The sequence below is a fragment of the Lepus europaeus genome, chromosome 15 (genome assembly GCF_033115175.1).
Source record: "Lepus europaeus isolate LE1 chromosome 15, mLepTim1.pri, whole genome shotgun sequence".
NCBI classification, from domain to species: Eukaryota; Metazoa; Chordata; class Mammalia; order Lagomorpha; family Leporidae; genus Lepus; species Lepus europaeus.
Window position 1 is genome coordinate 65781273 of NC_084841.1, and position 19818 is coordinate 65801090.

The 19818-nt window shown below is 44.7% G+C and overlaps 1 protein-coding gene across 2 annotated transcripts in view; it reads left to right on the forward strand.

Annotated features, from left to right (window-relative positions):
- Positions 1–224: 224 nt before the first annotated feature.
- EFNA5 (ephrin A5) overlaps positions 225–19818 on the forward strand; it is a 303302-nt gene continuing 283708 nt past the window's right edge. For both annotated transcript variants that reach the window (XM_062212316.1, XM_062212317.1), the window contains exon 1: positions 225–766. In XM_062212316.1, coding sequence (XP_062068300.1) covers positions 642–766 — 125 coding nt within the window. In that variant the 5' untranslated portion in view covers positions 225–641. The remainder of the gene's footprint in view (positions 767–19818) is intronic.

A 19818-nucleotide genomic window follows, 5' to 3' on the forward strand; every position in this document is an offset into this window, starting at 1 on the left:
GGCGAGGGCCCCGGGCGGCGGCGGAGCCGTACGCAGCCCGCGGCGCCGACGCTGAGCCGGGCCCGGCGGGCCGGTGTATGTCTCCCCTCGGCCGCGGCGCGCAACTCCCGGTGACTGTGCAGCGCGCGCCGCCGCCCGCCCCGACCTGCGCCGCCTGCGCCGCCGCCGCCGCCCGGCCCGGCACTCACCTCCCTCTCCCGGGCTGACCAGCCCGCCGCCGCCGCCGCCGCCGCCGCCCGAGACTCCGCGCGGCACCCCTTCCCCCGCCTTCGCCGCCGCCACCGCACAGACACCACACACACACACACACACACACGCGCGCACGCTTCTCTCCATCTTGCGAGTCCTTTTTCCTCCCCAGCCCTCCAGTGGGGGTGCGAGTTTGTCTGGATCCCCCACCCCCGCCACTTCACCGCCTTTTCTTCTCGGTCCCTCACCCCTCCCCAGCCTGGTGTGCGCCCCTGTCCTACCTCGCCCCCTGCATTTTTATTTATTCCTATTTATTTGGAGTCCGCTCGCTCGATCCCTCGCTCGCTCCGTCCCCTTCCCTCCTCCCGCCGGCCCTCGCTCCCTCCCTCCCTCCGGATCCCTGCTCTCTCCCCGGAGTGGCGCGTCGGGGGCTCCACCGCTGGCCAGGCGTGATGTTGCACGTGGAGATGTTGACGCTGCTGTTTCTGGTGCTCTGGATGTGTGTGCTCTGCCAGGACCCGGGCTCCAAGGCCGTCGCCGACCGCTACGCAGTCTACTGGAACAGCAGCAACCCCAGGTAAGGCGGTGGGGGACGGAGCTACCCGGGCTCGGGGCCCTGCGGAAGGAGCGGCGGCGGCGGGGACCAGCGCGCACCAGCCGCCGGCGGCGCGCACCCCGGAGCCTACCTCACCCGGGCGCAGTTGGCGTGGAGCCGCCCGTGGGAAGCGCACCCGTCGCGCCCCTCTTTGTTAAGCAAGCCACCGCGGAAAGGCCGGGTGCCCCTGGGTGTCCCCGAGGCTGCCCGGAGTCGCTGTCTGTTAGGGCGCAGGGAGAGTCGGAAAAGGGCGGGAGCCGAGGAGTTGGGACTTCGGCACTTCCCGGCACGGGCAGGCTGGCCGGCCGGCGGCATCAGCATCCAAGTGCCGGGCTTGGGCGCCGGGAGCCCCGGGTCTGCTCCGCCACGGCTCCCGCCCGGAGCGTGCGTGCGCCTGGGCTGCGGGGAGAACCCGCCAAACATCCCCAAAGTTTTTTTTTTTTTTCTTTGTGTGTGTGTGCGTATGTGTGTATGTTTTAATTTTCCCCTGTCTTTTCCCGGTGCGCGCAGAGAGCGCACGGGCTGGGGGAAGTGCGGGGGGCTGGGAAGCGGAAGCTTTAGGTTTTTATTTTCCTCTTTAACTGCGAGGAATTCATTCGGCCCCGAGTCTGTGTGGGCCTGGCGCGCTTGGCAGCGGAGGGGATTCCGCCACCTCCGGCTCTGCCTCCCCCCGCCCCACCCGGTGGGTTCAAGGTGCCAGAAAGTTTGAGCTAATGCCGGGTTACGTCATGGGTGCGGAGCGAGCTGCAGAGTTGGCCGAGCCGGGCGGTGGGAGCCCCGCGCCCGCGGCCTGGCGGTGCGGAGCCGGAGAGCGCCGTGCGGTTACCTGGCACCCTTCTGCCGGCGTCCCCGAAGCCCGCCGGGTACGCGGGAGGCCAGAGATGGGCGCCCGGGGCGGCCCAGGCGCGCGTGCTGGACCCCGGCCAGCCGCGGACGTGCAGTGTTCTCGGACCCTGGAAGTGGGGTGGACAGAGGTTATCCCCGGCGTCGGCGGACCCCTCGCCGCTCGGAGCACTTCTGTGCGCAGCGGGCGGCCCCGCCGGGCCCGGATCGCTCGGCTGGCTTCCCCGGGACAGAGGCCGGTTTTCCAGCTGCGGGCTGCTCTGGGGGGCCCGCCTAGGAGGGAAATAGTGTGGCCGTCCCTACCATCCCAGGTTTTTACCCCGGACTGGAGTGGAAGGTGGGAGGAGAGAGGCGGGAGGCCGAGAGGTGAGCCTGTGGTGGCCGCGCGCCCTGCGCGCCTGGGCGCCTCCGGTCCTGCCGTCCGCTACGGTCCCCCCGCGCTGGCCTCCAGCCTCCGCTCGGTTTGCGGGCGCGCACTGCCCGCCCGGATGAAGGTTTTCCCCGGGAGCGGTCCCCGAGCTGTCGACCCGAGAGGGAGCAGCCCCCCGCTCTGGCTGTTAGGGCAGTCAACCCGGGTCGCCCTGGTCCCAAACGCAGGCGCCTGGCACGAGTGGAGCGGTCCCTTCGAGTTTGGCGGTACAAAAAAACCCCAAAGTGTCCTGGAGGTGGGTGGCAGGGAGCGGGAAGCCCTTTCTTTCCTCTTTGACCTGCCACTTACCACTATTAGGGAGAAAGAAGAGAACCCGGGCTGCCGGGGGAGATGTCTTTTATTAAAGCTGACAGAGCAAATAGAGCAAGCTTTCCAGTTGTGATGGTGTTAAAAGCAAGGCTCATTATGTCGGTTGGTTTTTATTCCCTTTTGGGCATTATTAGACAGCATATATGAAACAGAGCAATGGCTGTTTCTAAACTTGAGCGCCGGTCGAATAAAGCAACGGTGAACCGCGCGGTTGCATTTGGGACATTCTGCTCTTGCCTTTGCGCTCCCACCCCGAACTTGTCCCATTGTCATCTTTCCTCGTGGTGTTTTCTACTTGGGCGTTCAGTCTCTCTTGGGTTACAACAGAACCAGCCTCACGGGCTACCTTAACACCCAAACCCCCTTAACCTGTAGTGCTATAGTCTGAGTTAGTTCGTGGATGTCTTATCTGAGGTTATCTCTGTTTTATGCTTTTGATACTGTTGTTTGGTTTGAGATTAGCTCATTGATTTTTGTCACAGGTCATGTTTTTCATAAATCTGCCCTGCAGAACACCCTCCTGCTCAGGGTGCCCCCGTGGCTCCGAACCTGCCCAGGCAAAGTTCATCTACAGAATTTTAAAACTCCAAACATATAGCCTTAAGTCAGTATTCTCATTTGAGCTTTGTCGAGATGCTTTACTGTGTGATCATTATCACTTTCATAATAACCAAAAGACCTTCCTCACCCCCCAGAGACTCAGTTCTGATATTTCATACTCTTTGGGGTTTATGAAGGCATTTTAGCTTGGTGGTATCACAAACTTATACTTTCAAAGTAGGTAGTGACAGGCAGTTTTACCCCTGAAATGTTGAATTAAATGATACTTTCTTGATGCATTAAGAAAAAAAAGTAAACTTGGAAGTAATTTAAAAGAGGCCAAATGAAAAGTAAGTCACTTAAAAATAAAAGTTGTTTCCAAAAGATAGGGAATATTTCAGAAAACTTACCCTACATGGGTTTACTGAATTTGACCAATTCATAGTTCCACATTGTCCCCTCATCACGCACGGTATCATTTTGTAAAGTGAGTTAGCTGTGCCTTTTGGTTTTCTGTAGGGACCTGTGGAGATTTTCCTAGTAATAAGGTCAAAGGACTTAAGTCCTTTGAAAACAAGTACCAACTTTAATTGCAACTTAAACAGACTTTCTATTTTTCTCAAAAGAAAAGCTCAGTAGCTACATAAAGCTGATAGATAATAATGGGATCTGTAGCTAAATGAAGTGACGGCGCTTTACTGGGTACTAATAAATTAAGTTTGAGATTCTATTTGGGTAACACTGGAATTACATATACCTTCATCACGGAATATTTTCCTATGTAACTTGTGTTCCAAGTGGCTTCTGCGGCCCATAGGAGTTTTTCTACCACCCTGAGTTGCTTTATTGCCTCTCTTTTGACACCTTACGCATCTAGACATCTAAATTCACAGGAAAAAATTATTAAACTGACTTGCTGTCAGAACAGCTTTATATTAGGAACATTAGATTCCATGTTCCTAGGTATTCCCTTCTGGGAAGTGGATATTCAGTTTTTAAATGCTGGTAGCTTTTTAGTTCTCACCAGTACTTATTGGGTGGTAGACCCCAGTGATTTCATGGTTTGAGTTGGCACAAGTTGGTGAAATCGCAACAGAACTGTCAGGCTGAATGGAACTCCTGGATGATAACGTTTCCCTCAAGGTGTCCGCCGTATTTCTAAATTTGAAAACTTGTATGTGTTTCACCTGGAAGTGTGGATAATAGAAAGCTCCTTTTTAGCTTAGGCTGAATTCTGAACTGAAATGTCAGTATCAGGGAGAAATGAAAATGAAGATCCAAGGAAAATACACTTATTTGTCTTTAATTTCTTTAAGGATACAAAAAGCTTTTCAGTAGCCACAATGAAGACTTCTAGTATGAACTGCTGTGACACTCTCCTGCATAGCTCTGCCCGTAGAGATAGTGGACTGAGTATTAAGAGCATGCCTCTTCGCTGAAGCTTGCTAGAACAGTCTGGTTCTCCCCAGAAGAACATGTCTTTCAGCACTGTGTGGTGTGTGTACTGAAAAGCGCTTCTTGGATTCTTTTCACCATTTGCCAAAATGGTGCTAGCGTAATTAAACATGTCTCCTACTGGTTGGCGTTATGGAGACAATAATAAAATAATCCTGAGGCAAGTGCACGTATAGCCAACACACTGTTAGGAAGGTTGTGTCTGCTGCCTTGGTGCTTCTTTCTCTGATAAGGTTTCCATACCATCATTTTAAAGGTCTGTTTTCTTAAGGGGGAAAAATATCTGTGTCATTCATCAAGGATTTATTAAACTTTAACCTAATTAGATGTTTTCCTTGGACTTTTTCAATTCTTGTAGGGACCTTAAATGAAACATTTCATTTTGGAGTAGTGGGTAATTGCCCCCACTTAGGGTGTTAACATGTAATCTTGGAGTTGTGAAAGTAAGTTGAGTTCTAGGTCACCACCCCCAAATCTTCTGGCAGAGCGGGTCATCTGTATTCAGCTAAGTGGGGAGAAATCTTAACATTTTTTTCCCCTGACCATATTCCCTTGTGTATTTTTCTTCTTTCAAAATTCACTGGCTTCATTTTTAAAAATCTGAACTATCATCATTTTGATATCTGTATACCAGTATATCGACACCGTGCCTTTCCACTGACAAATACATGACACCCACATGATTTAGATGCAAAAAAAAAATTGTTGTGAGGCAAGATGGCAAGTGAAACTTGGGGGTTGCATTATCACCAAACTTGTAAAGGATTTCCTTTCGTTGTGAAAGTTTAAGCATTTATTTTAGATTTTGGAAGCAGAAATGTTCTCCAAGTAAAAGATATTCTTTAGAATTTGAACTCCACTAACTCTGAGCCTCACTGTAATGTGAGTTTATCAGATGTATTAGGATTGATATTATTTTGATGTTTATTTATTTGATTTTATTATTTTGATAGTTTGAAATCCTAGTGTTTGTAAACACCAGGATAACGGTACAGCAGTGTGACTGAGATTTAGAGTCTGTGTTTTCATGCTTATCCATTTACAGAAAACCTAGAGTGAACTTTCCCCTTTTTTAGAAATCTAGAAATTGGTAAAAGAGAAACACGGTTCATATATTTTGACCAGTGTTCCATAGCGTTTTGGAAAGAAGGCTTAGTTATTGAGATGTTACGTTCCAGCCACTCATGTATTTATAAGAAACTCTGAAACAGTCCACCGTCCATGCGTTTTAGGTGCTTGGAACATCAGTGCTGTCCCAGGCGCATTTGCCTGGGACAGTTCGGTCTAATTTGGCATTTCCAGTATGAGACCAGCATCAGTAAAGGACTTGTGATTAAAAGCATCAGAGAGAGTCTGTAGAAGTTCTACTGCAGTGTTTGGTGACTTCCATGGTATTAAGGAAACTGTGGGCTCAATGAGCGGATACCTTGTCCCGTGCTTTGGAGCTGATGGTCAGTGGCTTTGAAGACTTTTGCCTTTGAAGGCTGAGAAGGGTCAGGATTGGAAGGCACTCTTAGTTCCCCAGGGACAAATTAACCTCCTGACTTTCCTGCCATTGAATCTTGCCCAGTGGCCCTGCACAGGCATTTCAGTGCCTGTCCCCCCTGGCCTTATGTCCTGCTGGGTAGGGACAGCCCAAGAGAAGCACCTCCTTCCTCCCCTTGGCTGCCTTGGAAAGTGAGTGGATACAGTCATTCTTGCAGAAGGCCTGGCCTTTGCTAGCCTGGGAGAAGTGGATGCCAAAAGAATCTACCCTTGAGGGAGAGAACACATTGGAATATAAACTGCACACGGCACAGCAGTGTGTTAAGGATGAATGATCTGTGTATAATAGCATTTGGTTTATTGCTTAGTGGTCCCCCCCCCACCCCCAATAAAACTCATTTGCTTAATACTTTCTTAGAAAGGTATAACTCGACCTTCTATATTTTGAGTTTGTTTTGAGTAATTCTGTAGCATTGGGACTTAAGAAGGTAAGCAATGCTCAGGAACCAGACACACTGTGATGACTGATTGTATTTTATCGACTTACAGGTAGGTAGGGCTTTGCCTGTTCCCATCTTGCCCTTTGATCGTTGGTGACAGATTACACCTTCATGTTCTGGGAGAGGAACCTCACAGAGGAGGATGAAGAGAGAGGTCCTAGTGGCCGATTTAAATACTCTGTCTTACGGTGGTGATCCTAGCTAGCCAGACATCAATAAATTACCGTCTCTTTTAACGAACTGATTTCTATGATTAGATTTATATTTGAGTCTGCTTTTTCAACCTATGTCCTGAGCTGTTGTGTTGCAAAGCTTCTTGTGATTAATGTGAACCTTCCAGTGTTTCCGAATGGGATATTACTCACCACCAGGAGACCTGTTTCCTCTTCAATTTGTCTACATTTATGTTTTCAAAATTTAATCAGTCACACACAACCACCTAGCTTAAAATTACATAGTTGGGAGAAAGAAGTGTTGGTGTGCTGTTGCACAGTAGGGTGGCTGTAGATAATGATAATGCATTGAAAGCTCTATTTTTCTTGAGAAAAAACTAGAAGAAAGGATTTTTGCAAGTCCTCCTAGTATGTAAGTGATAGGTATTTGAGTAGGTAGATATGTTTGCCATGATTTGACATGTATACATGTATGGAAGTGTCACATGGTACTCATAAATAGGTATACTTTTTATGCATCAGTTAAAAATTTTAAAAAAAATGCAAGTTGTCTGTGCTAGGACCTGCCCTGCATCATTTTGAGCAAGGAACGTTCCCCGAGTCTTGGCACTGACAGCCTGTGCTCCTCCTATTGCTCCCTGAAGGATTTATTGTAAACCACGGAAATCTGTGCCCTCTTTTCTAATCACAAATTTGTATGGGTGCACACTCTTGCTTTTTGAGGCTGCTAAAGAGAGTTTTCAAACAGTGAGCCCTGTATTGCTGTAAAAACATTATTTTAAAATATTAACGACTCCCACTTAAGTTGGCGAGTTGCTGAGAGACAGCAGTGTGCCCACCAGACTGATGGTTAGCTCGGCTTTCATTCAGGTAGAATTCTATCATTTTCAATAGGGAAAAATAAACCTTTGTCATCCTTAGAAACATCCTTCGTACAATTGACAGTTGACAGGTTGAAGAAAATGTTACTGTCAGGTCTTATTTTCCACTCAAGTGAGGAATAAAAATAGGTTTGAGTGATTTTTTTTTTATGTATTTAAAAATTATTTCAAAATGGAGGGAAATGTTTAAGATTTTTATAGGTAGGCCCTCGAATTAATCTGTCATTTGCTTCCGGGAAGGTCAGCACAGTGCATTTCTAAGAGAGACTAACAGTGGAGCTCCTATGATTTTTACTTTGAAGCAGTCAGATACAGTTGATTTGATTGTAATATGATATTACTGTATGTTGTATGGTTGGATTCTTCACAGATACGAGGTGTCAATATTAGTCCCATTACTTATCAGATGGGCTGATTTTCATGACGAACGCTCGTGGTTTGGGGGTGAGGTCTAAGTGGGAATTTGTCCCAGTGTGTGGAGCGGGCATGTGGACCAGCACATGTGAATGCATGCACTGGACAACTGTGTCATTAACGTGCAAAGATTAGACCTTGGACCAGCATCGCATGCTATTAATTTGAAATAACAGATGTGGAAGATGGAGATCAGAAAAATACATGACAAAGTTCTCATTTCCCAATGTAGAAAAGCAAGGTTTTTGGCTTTCAGTTAAATCAGCGTGTGTTTTTTTTTTTTTTTTTTTTTTTTTGCCCCTAGAAGCAGCCATCTTGTTTTAAGACCGATTTTATTTCTTTCGTGAAAATGGTCCGGAAATGAATATGGACGATAGAAAAGGAGACTAAACCACTTTGTGATCGTGTTGGTGGGATCCTCTGTTGAAACTCCACCTCAGGTTATTTGTGAAACAGCTCAAATGCTATCTTCTTGTATTTAGTTGTGAAAAAAGAAAGATTAAACGTAGTAATCATGGATTTAAACACAGGCATATGATACTTCCATGTTATGGACTGTACCAAGTTTCCGTACATATGTTTCTCTTGAAGCTTGTAATTTAGGATTAATTTCAGAGCAATACTTTTATACAGCTCCTGTTGTCACCCTTACCAGTACGCTGTTTGTGACTATTCTAAGTTCATTTTCTTTGTTGGTAGACTTTTTTTTTTTGGGGGGGGGGTCCAGATTTTCTGTTTTACCAGCAGTCTTTCTCCAGTAAGAGGTACCGGTAAAATGTAAGTTTCTTCTCCCCACATTTGGATGATTTAAGAATTCTGTGAAGTCAGGGTTTTTTTTTGTCCCTAAAATGTAACCTTTTATTTCCTCCTAAGCAGACACTTCCTGCGGATTCTGCAATTAATTTAGAAACAAATTCCTATTTGTTGCTAAAAGTTAGGAGACTGAATCAAGGAGTCTGCCAGGGTTTCCACCATGTTTGGTGTATTCTGGATACATTTGGAAGAACGGGTAGCCTGTAAATTGTTCCAGAATGTATACCACCCTCCTTGCACCGGCATCTGTTTGGTGCTGCCTGGGACAGTGGTCTCTGGGTCTGCAGTGAAAGCAGGCCTTCCTCAGGAGATAGCTGAGCGGTGCCTGAATCCGTTGGTCTCAGGGACCTGCTCATGGTGGGGCGATGACCCCAAGATTGCTTCAGCTCCTTAGAAGTCAGGTTTTGGGTGCTTGGAGACACAGAGTAAAAGCAATAAAGAAAATGCATGTGTTTAGAACATCCCGTGGTTCAAGTTTGGGTAGGAGTGGGAAGTTTTTGCACAGAAAGGCCTTCCTCTGATACCTGTCATCTGTTCTTTGAGTGGCTGCTGGACTTGCCTGAAATAACTTGACTGCTCAAAGTGACCTTGGCAATGAACTAACATATACCTTTTGGTTTTTTTCTTGCTGCTTCCAAGCTGTCAGAAATTCCATTTTAACTTTGATTCGTGACGTAGGCATATATGTAAAAGTCATAATTAACAATTAGTTCTTGCCTCTTCTAGATGATGAAGGTGTGTTTGTATTAAAAAATGCAGTGTTGTGGGTTGAATAAAATCGAGTGATGGCTTAGTTTGTTGGATAATTACAGTACAAATTGTTATCTAGATTTTGATGATTGCTGTTTCATACATGTCAGTGGGACATACAAATTTGTAGCATTTATTGAACTTAATAACATGTAGAAAAATATCTGTTTAATTTAAGGAACACCAACAAGTATGGGCAGAAAAGCTAAACTAAATCTAAATATGGGGACGTTCTCTTTTGTGTTTAATAATTAGGTTAAACAAAGTGGGAGCTAATAAACACAGTTCCCCTTCTGTTGTGGCGGGGCAGGAAGATACAGACGGATGCCAGAATGTGGGAGTCGCGATCTGTGACTTCCAGGCATGGCCACTGCCCGGGCACACAGGTGTCCTGAGCCACCATCGTGGCAAGGATGCATTTTTGAAGTGACCGACACTTTGGAGATCGTGAAACTGATTCTGTAGCAGTCTGCAGCTCGGCAAAGGATCCACGTGGCCAGCTTCAATGTCAAGTCCCTCACCTTCTCGGCACAGAGAGAGCTCTGGTGGCTTCTACCTGGGACCTGGATCTGGGGGTCGCTGTGGAGCTTCTGCGTCCCAGTAGTTTTATTCTTTATTCACTGGTTTGGAATAATGGAGGAGGCTGAGGAGGGCTCAGATGGACAGTCTGCTTTGGCCAAGTGTTTGCCTGCTTTATTTAGCTAATACTTTTTTTTTTTTTTTTTTTTTTTTTTAGAAGACAGATGAAAGCAGTGGCTCTGTTAAAGACCCTTTCTTTTATTCCTGCTCTCCAATCTTGCCAATAACCCCTGGGTTCAGACAGACCATTAATGTTTTAGATACTGTGGCATTCAATGTTTTCTTCATATATTTGTTTACTGTTACTGCTTCAATAAACTTTTATGCCTATTTCTGTGGTTTTCTGGCCGAGGCTCCATTTGTTACAATGTAGTGACCCAGCACTAAGAGGGGTACAGTTCAAATAGTCGTGCTTCTGCGAGGGTTTTGTGTCCAACTGGAGAAAATAATAGGGAAATGAAAGCTGCCAAAATGTGTCTCCCAATTACTAATTAATCAGGCGAGAAAGGACCCGGGTGATGGATCTGGTCACACTCAGGGATGCTTTATTCAAAATACTGCATGAAACAAATTAAAGCAGGCCCCCAGGGAACATAGCACCCAGATATTTGATATCACGAGTACGATTTTTTTTTTTTTGTAGTATGTGACAGCCAAGGCCAAAAACAAAATTTGCCACTGCATCTTTGTGCACTTCCCTGATAGCATCAAAACATGAAGCTATGAAGCTATTCTAAAGAGTATTTCCCTTATTAATAAGCAATGCCTTTATTCTGATTAATATTTTAGCACAGAGATGATAGTATGCTTGGTTTTAGTATTGCTGGAGCATAGTAGTTGTACTTCAGCATCCACAGAGACTCGGGGGAAAGATGTAGAACTTTTTCCACCGCATGCCTGTCATCAATATTTTGAGGATTGCTATAATTGAGAACACTCCCCCCCTCCACACACATCCATCCACACAAATACACCTTTTTTTTTTTTTTTTTTTTTGCTATCCCAGAGATTCCAATCTTTTCTGGCAGTGTTCCCATTGTGGTTGCTGGACCCATAATTAAATGCTTGTTATTAGTGTATTTTTTTTTTCTATAGCATTTACAACATAAAAAGCAAAAGGTCTTGTGTGAAGCTATAGCTGTCGGGGGAACAATGAAAACTAATTACACACTCTGCTATCACCATTGTCAACTATACTCTTGGGAAGACAACAACATGACAGGGTGTGTCGTGGGGGGGTGTGTATGTGTACATGGGAAGGTCCATGTGGATGTGTGCTCATGGGGTACTCAACACGTGCTTTAACTTTAAACTCTGTATTCTCTGAAGCAAACAGCTCAAGTATAAAGGACGTAGTTCATGAAATTGAAAAACACATGCAGTTCTTTGTTGGAGAAAGGCCTCCTACTTTTGTAATCCCAACCAACCCTACTTAGGAGTTTGAATGTCTAATTATTTTGAATATTATTTCAGGGTGGTCTTGTTATCAGTACACCTATGCTATTAATGTATCTGGTTACAATTGTCTTATAATTATCTCCTTTGCAAATGGTTATTTTCCAGACCTGTATTTTTATGTTGATATCTAGTTATTTGACAACTAATCTCTTAATTCACTTACTATTCAGATCTTTCTGTTGCTTTCATGGTCTCTGAGCCTGTCTAGTGGTGGATGTATTTGAGAAAAAACAGAACTAAAGAGATGGTATGTCTCAGACTTATAGCAACTGTAGTATAAGACTTGGTAAGAAAAGACTTTGAAGCTATCACATGAGGTTTTAAAATCAGTTTTCGGTTTCAATCATTCATGCCATCCTGTTCTTGGCTTCCACAGAGAAGCAGGGCTTGGCTCCTTGCAATGTTTTTCATGACTATTTTCATTCTTTGCATGCATGAATTTTCTTTACAGTATCTAAAACCAAATCCAAATGGGTGAATTTAGGGATTACTCTTTGATTTGAACTTATTTTTTTTCCAAAATCTTTCTGTTAAAGAAATAGAACTAATAATATTCATTAGAATACTGTATTCATGTACTGCATACATAAAAGTTATAATTAATAAGCTATTTATTGAGTGATAGCACATGCAGAACACGAGGAGGCATTCAGAGGATTTAGAGATAAGTGAGACATCTGCACCTGTGAGGAAGGTCAGCGTTTTATGCAGATGGAAGAATTTCACTCACAAAATCACAGCACAGGGTAGAAAGCACTTTCAGAAATCTTCACATACTGATTTGTTTGACAGGGATTTATCAGGTGCTGTTCCCAGCACTGGAGCTAGTGCCACCGGTTAGTGATGTCCACATCACTACTTCTCATGCTTCGAGCCTCACCCACGACTCCCTGGGCAATTGTCAAAATGCAGATTGGAATTCAGTAGGTGCTGGAGAGAGCCCTAACATTCTGCATTTCCATCAAGCACCCCCAGTGGTTTTGACACCACTGGCCTTTGAACTATAGTTTGAACAGGGGTTCTTGATAACACACAGTGGCGAGAGCCATTTTTCAAGAACTCTTTGGCTATCCTTCCCTGAACATTCTATACTGTTCTGCAGTGGCTCAGAATTTACATGAGTGAAAATGGTTATTTAAAAAGCTTGGAAACCTTAGTAGCCTTCTTTTCTAGCCCCTTTCTTCCAAATCTCAAATAAAATGGTTTGGTTTTGATATTTAAAGATTTATTAACTTATTTGAAAGACAGTGTTACAGAGAGAGAGATAGAGGCAGAGAGACAAAGAGAGATCTTCATCTGCTGGTTCATTCCTTCAGTGGCCATAACCACCAGGTCTGGGCTAGGCTGTTGTTAGGATCCTGGAATTCCATCTGGGTCTCCCTCATGGGTGGTAGGGCCCCAGCTAGGTGGGCCATCTTCTGCTGCTTTCTCAGGTGCATTAGCAGGGAGCTGGATGGGAAGTGGAGCAGCCGGGACTAGAACTGGTGCTAACATGAGATGCCACTGTTGCAAGTGGCAGCTTTACTTGCTGTGCTACAATGCCAGCCTTTTAAACTTTTTTTTTTAAGCTTTTATTTATTTATTTGAAAGGTAGAGTTACAGAGAGAGAGAAGAGACAGAAAGAAAGGTTTCCCATCTGCTGGTTCTCTCCCCAAATGGCCTCAACCGGACAGAGCTGGACTGATCCAGGAGCTTCTTCCAGGTGTCCCATGCATGTGCAGGGGCCCAAGGGCTTGGGCCATCTTCTACTGCTTTCCCAGGCCACAGCAGAGAGCTGGATCGGAAGAAGAGCAGCCAGAGACAAACAAGAGCCCATATGGGATGCTGGCACCACAGATAGAGGCTTAATCTACTACTCTACAGCGCCAGCCCCTTGAAGTGGGATTTTTACATTGAAGTTCATGTTTCATTAAAAACTCTGCCACTCACAAAGGTAGTAGGCCAGGGGTTTTGTTTTAAGTGTTGCTCTTCCTAAAAAAATTCTACTGGAGTGAAAATCCTGCTCTAGTCCAAAAGGTTTCAGAAGATCTGTACATAACTGTCTAAGGGTATTTATTTGCAAACCCTCCCCAGTGGCAGTGCTGGAATTACACCTCAGAAGCAGATTCGTAACATTTTCTATTTTCAGTCCGTATGGTTAGATGAACCCATGATGTTCCTTTTACATTGAGCACAAAGATGACTCACAGTTCTCTGCTTCTCCTAGCTAGGTGTCTTGTGGGCGGCTCTGAGCAGCCTGTCCTTCCACTGGAGTTATAACAGATGTGCAGGAAAACGCACTCCTGCCCTAAAATTCTGTGCCGCCAATATCCCTGGTGAGAAATCTTCATTCGGATCCTGTGGAAGTCACGTCAGATCCCTAACTACTGTGCTTGCACGTCTTCTTCATGGCACCTATCTCATTTGGTTTGCCAAGCAAGGATTGCATGCTGCTTGGATGAGCAGGTCAAGAACGGAACTAGTTGAATTCAGATTTCTCTGCCTGTTTGTGAGTCCTCCACTTTGTGTGCATAAACGCAGTATTATAACCTAAATGAACTTGAACGACTTCGAAAGCATGGATAGGTAGACCCACTTAATGTTCTACTGTGGACCAACCGTGGAAAGATGAGACTGTTCCTACTGTGAATCAGATATATTTTTATAAAAACAAGCAAAAAAAGGTGGTGAGCACTCAATTTAAGCCTCCTTTTTTTTTTTGTAACAGTTTTACCAACACTTTTGTATAGTTAATCATAAAACAGAAACAAATATTTTCTTTTTAAAATTCCTGGCAAAATGAGTTAGAACATTGGGTACCATTTCATAAGAACTGTGAACTCCATTAAGATTAATACGTGAAATCATTACTGTTTTCTTTTTGTCAGTTTCTGGGTTTATGGTCATGCTCATCATAGTGTAAATGAGGGTTTTAATTCCATGATTCCCATAGATCGAGAAATGCAAGAATCTTCTGTGACAGTATGTGTCAGTGGCTCCTAAAAGGGAGGTATACTGTGTGTCTGAAATACTGTTAAATTTAGGCTCACCATTGATTAAAATGATGTCATTTGCTTATCACTGCGAAATGACTTTGTTCAGAGTAGAATTAAGATTTATAGTGTTTCCCATGTGTGGGGGAATAGTAGAAGGTGCTCAATATTTTATTATTTTTTGCTCCTTTTTAAATTTTATTTACTTATTTGAGAGGTAGAGTAAACAGAGAGAGACGGAGAGAGAGGTCTTCCATCCACTGGTTTACTTCCCAAATGACCGCAATGGCCAGAGCTGGGCCGATCTGAAGCCAGGAGCTAGGAGCTTCTTTCTTGTCTTCCATGCAGGTGCAGGGGCCCGCATACTTGGGCTGTCTTTCACTGCTTTCCCAGCACAGAGCTGGATCAAAAGAGGAGCAGCCAGGACTTGAACTGGTGCCCATGTGGGATGCCAGCGCTGCAGGCTGAGGCTTAGCCTAGTACGCCACAGTGCCAACCCCATTCAGCTTCATTTTTTTAAAAAAAGGAAAAGTAATACATTAAATAGTTTTATTTAACTCAGAGTCATTAACAATGATCTGTCACCATATCAATAAATTTCTAACCAAGTTCTTAGGTACACTTGTATGGGTCCATGTACAGATAATTATGACGGCATAGGGTAAAAGCATGAAATTCAAGTCAAGTTGGGTTGGTTTTTTTTTTTTTTTTTGAGTTCTTGTAAGGGCAACTGTTTTGGATCAAAACATCAAATACTCTTGGGTATTGAATAAGCAGGTGCCCAGAGAGTCGGCTTTTAAGAATCTACATCAGATTTGTCAGTTGTTCTTTGTTAACATTTTTGGTTATATTTCAGCTCTAGAAAAATGTCAGGTCTGGCTGAGTCATGAGTGTACCCTTCCAAGTGATGCCCTGAGCCTCTTTCTTCACCCTACCAAACCAATGGGCCTAATACAGTAATGTCTCCTTTACATTTGTGAAAGTGTGTAGGGAAGTGTGTACGGGAGAGGACTTTTGAAAGAGGCAACTGTACCCATGAAAGAAAAGAACAAGGATGAAGAGAATCACTTTCCCCGAGTCCACGGTAATCTCGCTTTATAATTCAGTATATTCTTGGAGGTTGCATAAAAATGGGTTCTTACAAATCAAAAGTTACTTTCAAAGCATCATGGAAGAGTTGATTTTTTTTTTTTTTTTAAGTCTGAGTTGTATTACTTTGCTGTATAGGTGGTCTTGAGAGACAGGATTTGGGATTTAGATTGTCTTTTAAAGCAACTTCTGCTTTGGGCTCCATCTTGTGATTCCTTCCCTGTGTGGAGACTGACACATGGAGGCCAGCCTGCTAGCACCTTCTGCCTGGGCAGGTAGGAGTTGTGGATCTCCTCTGGAAAATCGCTCAAGGCTCTCTGTGATGTCCCCTCTGCCCCTCTCAGTTTGTCCCTTCTGTTTCGTTTTCCTCCACTTTGGGCTTCATAGGTGGAAGGAGACGTCTGCATCTCAACCGAGAAATTAATGAATGCAGACACCCTCTTGGAGAATGCTTGTATTTCCAATGAGGAGCTTGTTGAAACAAATCAATTCCTGTCTGAGGCTGCTCCTCGCAGGCAGCCAGGCTGTCCCCGGGATCCTTGAGTTTTTCTGACTCCTTCTGCCAGAATACTGGAGGTTAGCCTCTTGACGCCTCTCTGCTTAAGAACTGTGCTGCTGACTACTTTTAAACTTCGTACATATTCATTATACACACCTTGATGTTAGGAGCATAAATAGAGCAGAACAGCCTCTGGCCGGGAAAGGAAACAGAATGTGTCAAGGAGCACATCTTTGAATGCATTGAAACCTGGGCAGCACATAGCTGTCAAAGGGCCACTTTCCCCTGGAATCGTCTGGTGCTGATTCAAAGCAGGTTTGACATCATGTGTTTATAGTGATTTAGGTGAGTACCAGATAGGCCCATTACTTGTTTGAAAATTGCAGTGTGTACTTACATAATTATTTTTTTAACATTGTTTTACTCATGAATGCATAAACCTCATGTAGTCCAAAAGATAAAAATATTAAAATCGATAAGACAGTCCCTAAGAGAAATTGTCCACGATCCTCAGGTTCTCTACCCAGAAATCGAGTGAGTATTGAGGGAAGAGCTTGTCCAGTAGCAATACAAATGTTGTGTTAGTAGCAACAAATCCAGTTACTTGGAAGGGCACTGCAAACTGACATTGGCCCCTCAAAGTGTAATGTTTTCGTATTTAGAATGGCTATGCTCACAGCAACAGCCCCTCACCTTTGTGTCTCTCATATCATTTCATGCAAAGGCAGGTTGCTTTTGTCCTGCTAAATTGGAAGTTAAGATCTGCCAAGGGAAGGCGCTTGCTGGGAGTTTATTTCAACTTTCAAACTTTGTAATTTCATGTTCCTTGCCTCCCTGGCTGATGAATGATTAATGGCTACAATCTCTCCCCCTTTGCAGGCTTTTTTTCTTTTTTTTTTCCAAGGCAGAAGGGTAGTCAGGAAGTTTAAATTTTGAATGACTGACTTATTGACACTTTGTATTATTAAAAAGTTAATTCCTCAGACTCTTGTACATCAGTTTAAAAACATCAGCCAGGGACTTCATCTCAGGCAGGCTTAGTACTTTCTCTCCGGGAGAGCATGTTGATTGATCAAATTGAATGTATAGCAGCCCAGGCATTCCTTCAGATGTGAGATGATTGGATTGAGTTACATTTTAATTATTTAGCTTTTATTAACGTGGTAAATAATGTAGAGAAAATTCTAGCTGCACATACGCCAGTGCATTTGATGAATTTAGCCAAACACAGGAGAACAGGCTAGTTCCAGGGCACTGCATTTCATATGGTGTTTTGAAGGGAGGGGCAGACTAAGTTCTCATTTCTCCTTGTGAAAGGCTAAATCGTGCCATGGTATTTTACATATTCAGCTATATGGTGATGAGCCCATTATGAAGGTTGCCTTAAAGTAGCATTTTTAGCTTCGAACACTTGATAACCCTCTTCAATTTCTCTCTTTTTAAACTTCTCATATCATTTGGCTTTGGTTATATTGTTATAAAATGTGGTTGGAGTATACCGTTTATTTTTTTCTTAAAGAGAACCAAGTCTTATTGATTTGAATGGAATAATGAGCATTATGATTGGTTATAGCAGAAAACTATGAATTTCTTTCCTTAGAAATCTTTATTCTATATGGCCCTTACTGTTTTAGTAAAATTTCACAATGGCCACTTCAGATTAATTTTAGGATAATTGACCTTTTTTTTTTTGTTTGGTTATTTGTTTTAAAAAATAGTTTTATACCAACTGGGCAAATGCAAAAACTCTTTGATGTTAAGTAGTTTTATTTCTATTAGACAATATAAGGCAATGAAAAGCCATGGGAAAAATCCATTGACTGATACAGTGCTGTTTCCCAGGCGCTGTCTCAAGTAAGTTGAGCCCCTGTCACCGGTGGGAAGAGAGAGTGTGCGTGACTCTCTGCCCTTTCTTTGAAGGCCTCTGTCAGCCTGCCTGGGTTATGGCCAGGACAGCAGGCACGCTGGGTTTGGTGATGACACTTCACGTGAGGGCACACAGGGCTTGAGAAATGAGCTCTGATTTGGAAGTCAGTCTTGGAGCTTGGGTTGGCTCCCCGTGGCCCTTGCTGGCCACTCTGGGCAGAAGAGGCCCCCACTGGCAAGTTCTAGATGCTTGGGTGGATGAGGCCTGCTCAGGAGCCGTCCAGGGGTCGCCGTCAGTGGATTCGCACTGCAACCTGATACAGAGTTTTAAGACTGCGCTAATCAGTGTTGGAAGACGATCGGTTTTTCTCGTTATAAACTGCTAATTAGTATTGAAAGTCTAACTTGTTTTGTTGAACATCCTCCCTTACTTTCTCTGAGAAAGTGATTTAGACTGTAATCTATTTACTCTCTCTTCACCCTTCTTCCCTCTTGTTAAAATAAAATCTGGAACCCCCTGGAGACTCCCCACTGTTGAGATCAGCTTGGAAGGAGCTTTAAACAGTGGCTCCAAACCGAAGTCAATATTGACTGGGTCTAGGGTTGAGCCCGGCTCAAAGCCTCCTTTTGTTCGTCCCTCGCCAGCACTCCAGAGCGAGCTGGAGTGGGGAGGCCGATGAACAGGGCTCCCAGCTGAACTCGGAAATGAGCCTCGGCCGGGGAAGAGAAGCCGCCTGCACAGCTGCTCCGGAGCTTCTGCCGCGAACCCGCGAGTACGCGAGGCTGAAGTGCAAACCCGCTGGCCCTCAAGTTCAAGGCGTGCGCTGCTGCACCTTGCGCCCACCTCGGTGGGGCCTGCCGGGCTCTGAGGGCGACCTCCCCTGCCCCGTGGGGATGCTGCCTTCTCCAGGGTACTTGCAGGGGAGATCAAAGCAAAGAGAAGGGGTAAACCCCGATTCCAGGAGAGGGCTGCTCCCGCCCTGATACCTGTTAGCTGCGCCTGTCAGCTGTCACGTTGGATTAGACATTCTCCTGGGTCTCCTAAGTGCTCTGGCCTCCCTGGGGTACGAGATGGGTAAGAGAGAACCATCTGCCTTCGGAGACGAAAATTCTGAAGTTCTGACGAGGAGGTGCTCCCTCGTATTCCTTGAAACATTTCAACTTTTCTTTTTAAAAAGAAAATTAAATCATTTAAATATGGAACAGACTCTCTTCTTTCAAGTGGAGCACTTTGAGTAAAAGCTGCCTGTATTTCTGCCATTTCATTCAAAAACCCAAACAAACAGCTGGCGGACTTATGTTTTAGTGCAAACCATCGCGGTCCATTTGCTAACTGGAAAAGTAAACATCCTTAAAAAGGATTTCTCATGTGTCTTGACTGCAAAGTGAGTTTTAATAAATACTCAGTAAAACCAAGAGCATCCTATCTGGAGTGTTATTCTTCTCCACTGATCGTGTAAGCCTCGCTGGAAAGCCATACACTCTGCTGTGATATGTGATGTGAACCCATCTGTGCTGAAGGCTGCATTCAGGCAAATACCAGGACCATTAGAATATTCATTAATTTCCCAGGCACTCACCAAACTATTGTGCTTTACTCAAGCCTCTAATATATTAGCACAAATAATGTCCCGATAAAGCATGGGTTGCTACAGACAGAGAGAACACGTGTGTTGAGCAGTATCAAAAACTACTTCCTGGGAGAAGAGTCATTTAGTCCAAGCCCTGAATGATGGGTATGATTTTAATAGAGAGGGGAGAGTATTAGGAGGATATTCCAGGGACTCTTCGCCACAGTGGCAAAGGCCTGCTGGGTGTGGTTGTGTAGACGGATTTGGGAAACGTATGAGAGGTAGTTTATGTAGGGCGAGGGGAATCTGGTGAAAGTGTTTGAAGCATGAGTGGGGAGAGGGAAATGGCCACATCGCAGGATGTCAACGCAAGATGCTGTTTTGCCTTTTGTCTTTTCGAAGTGCAG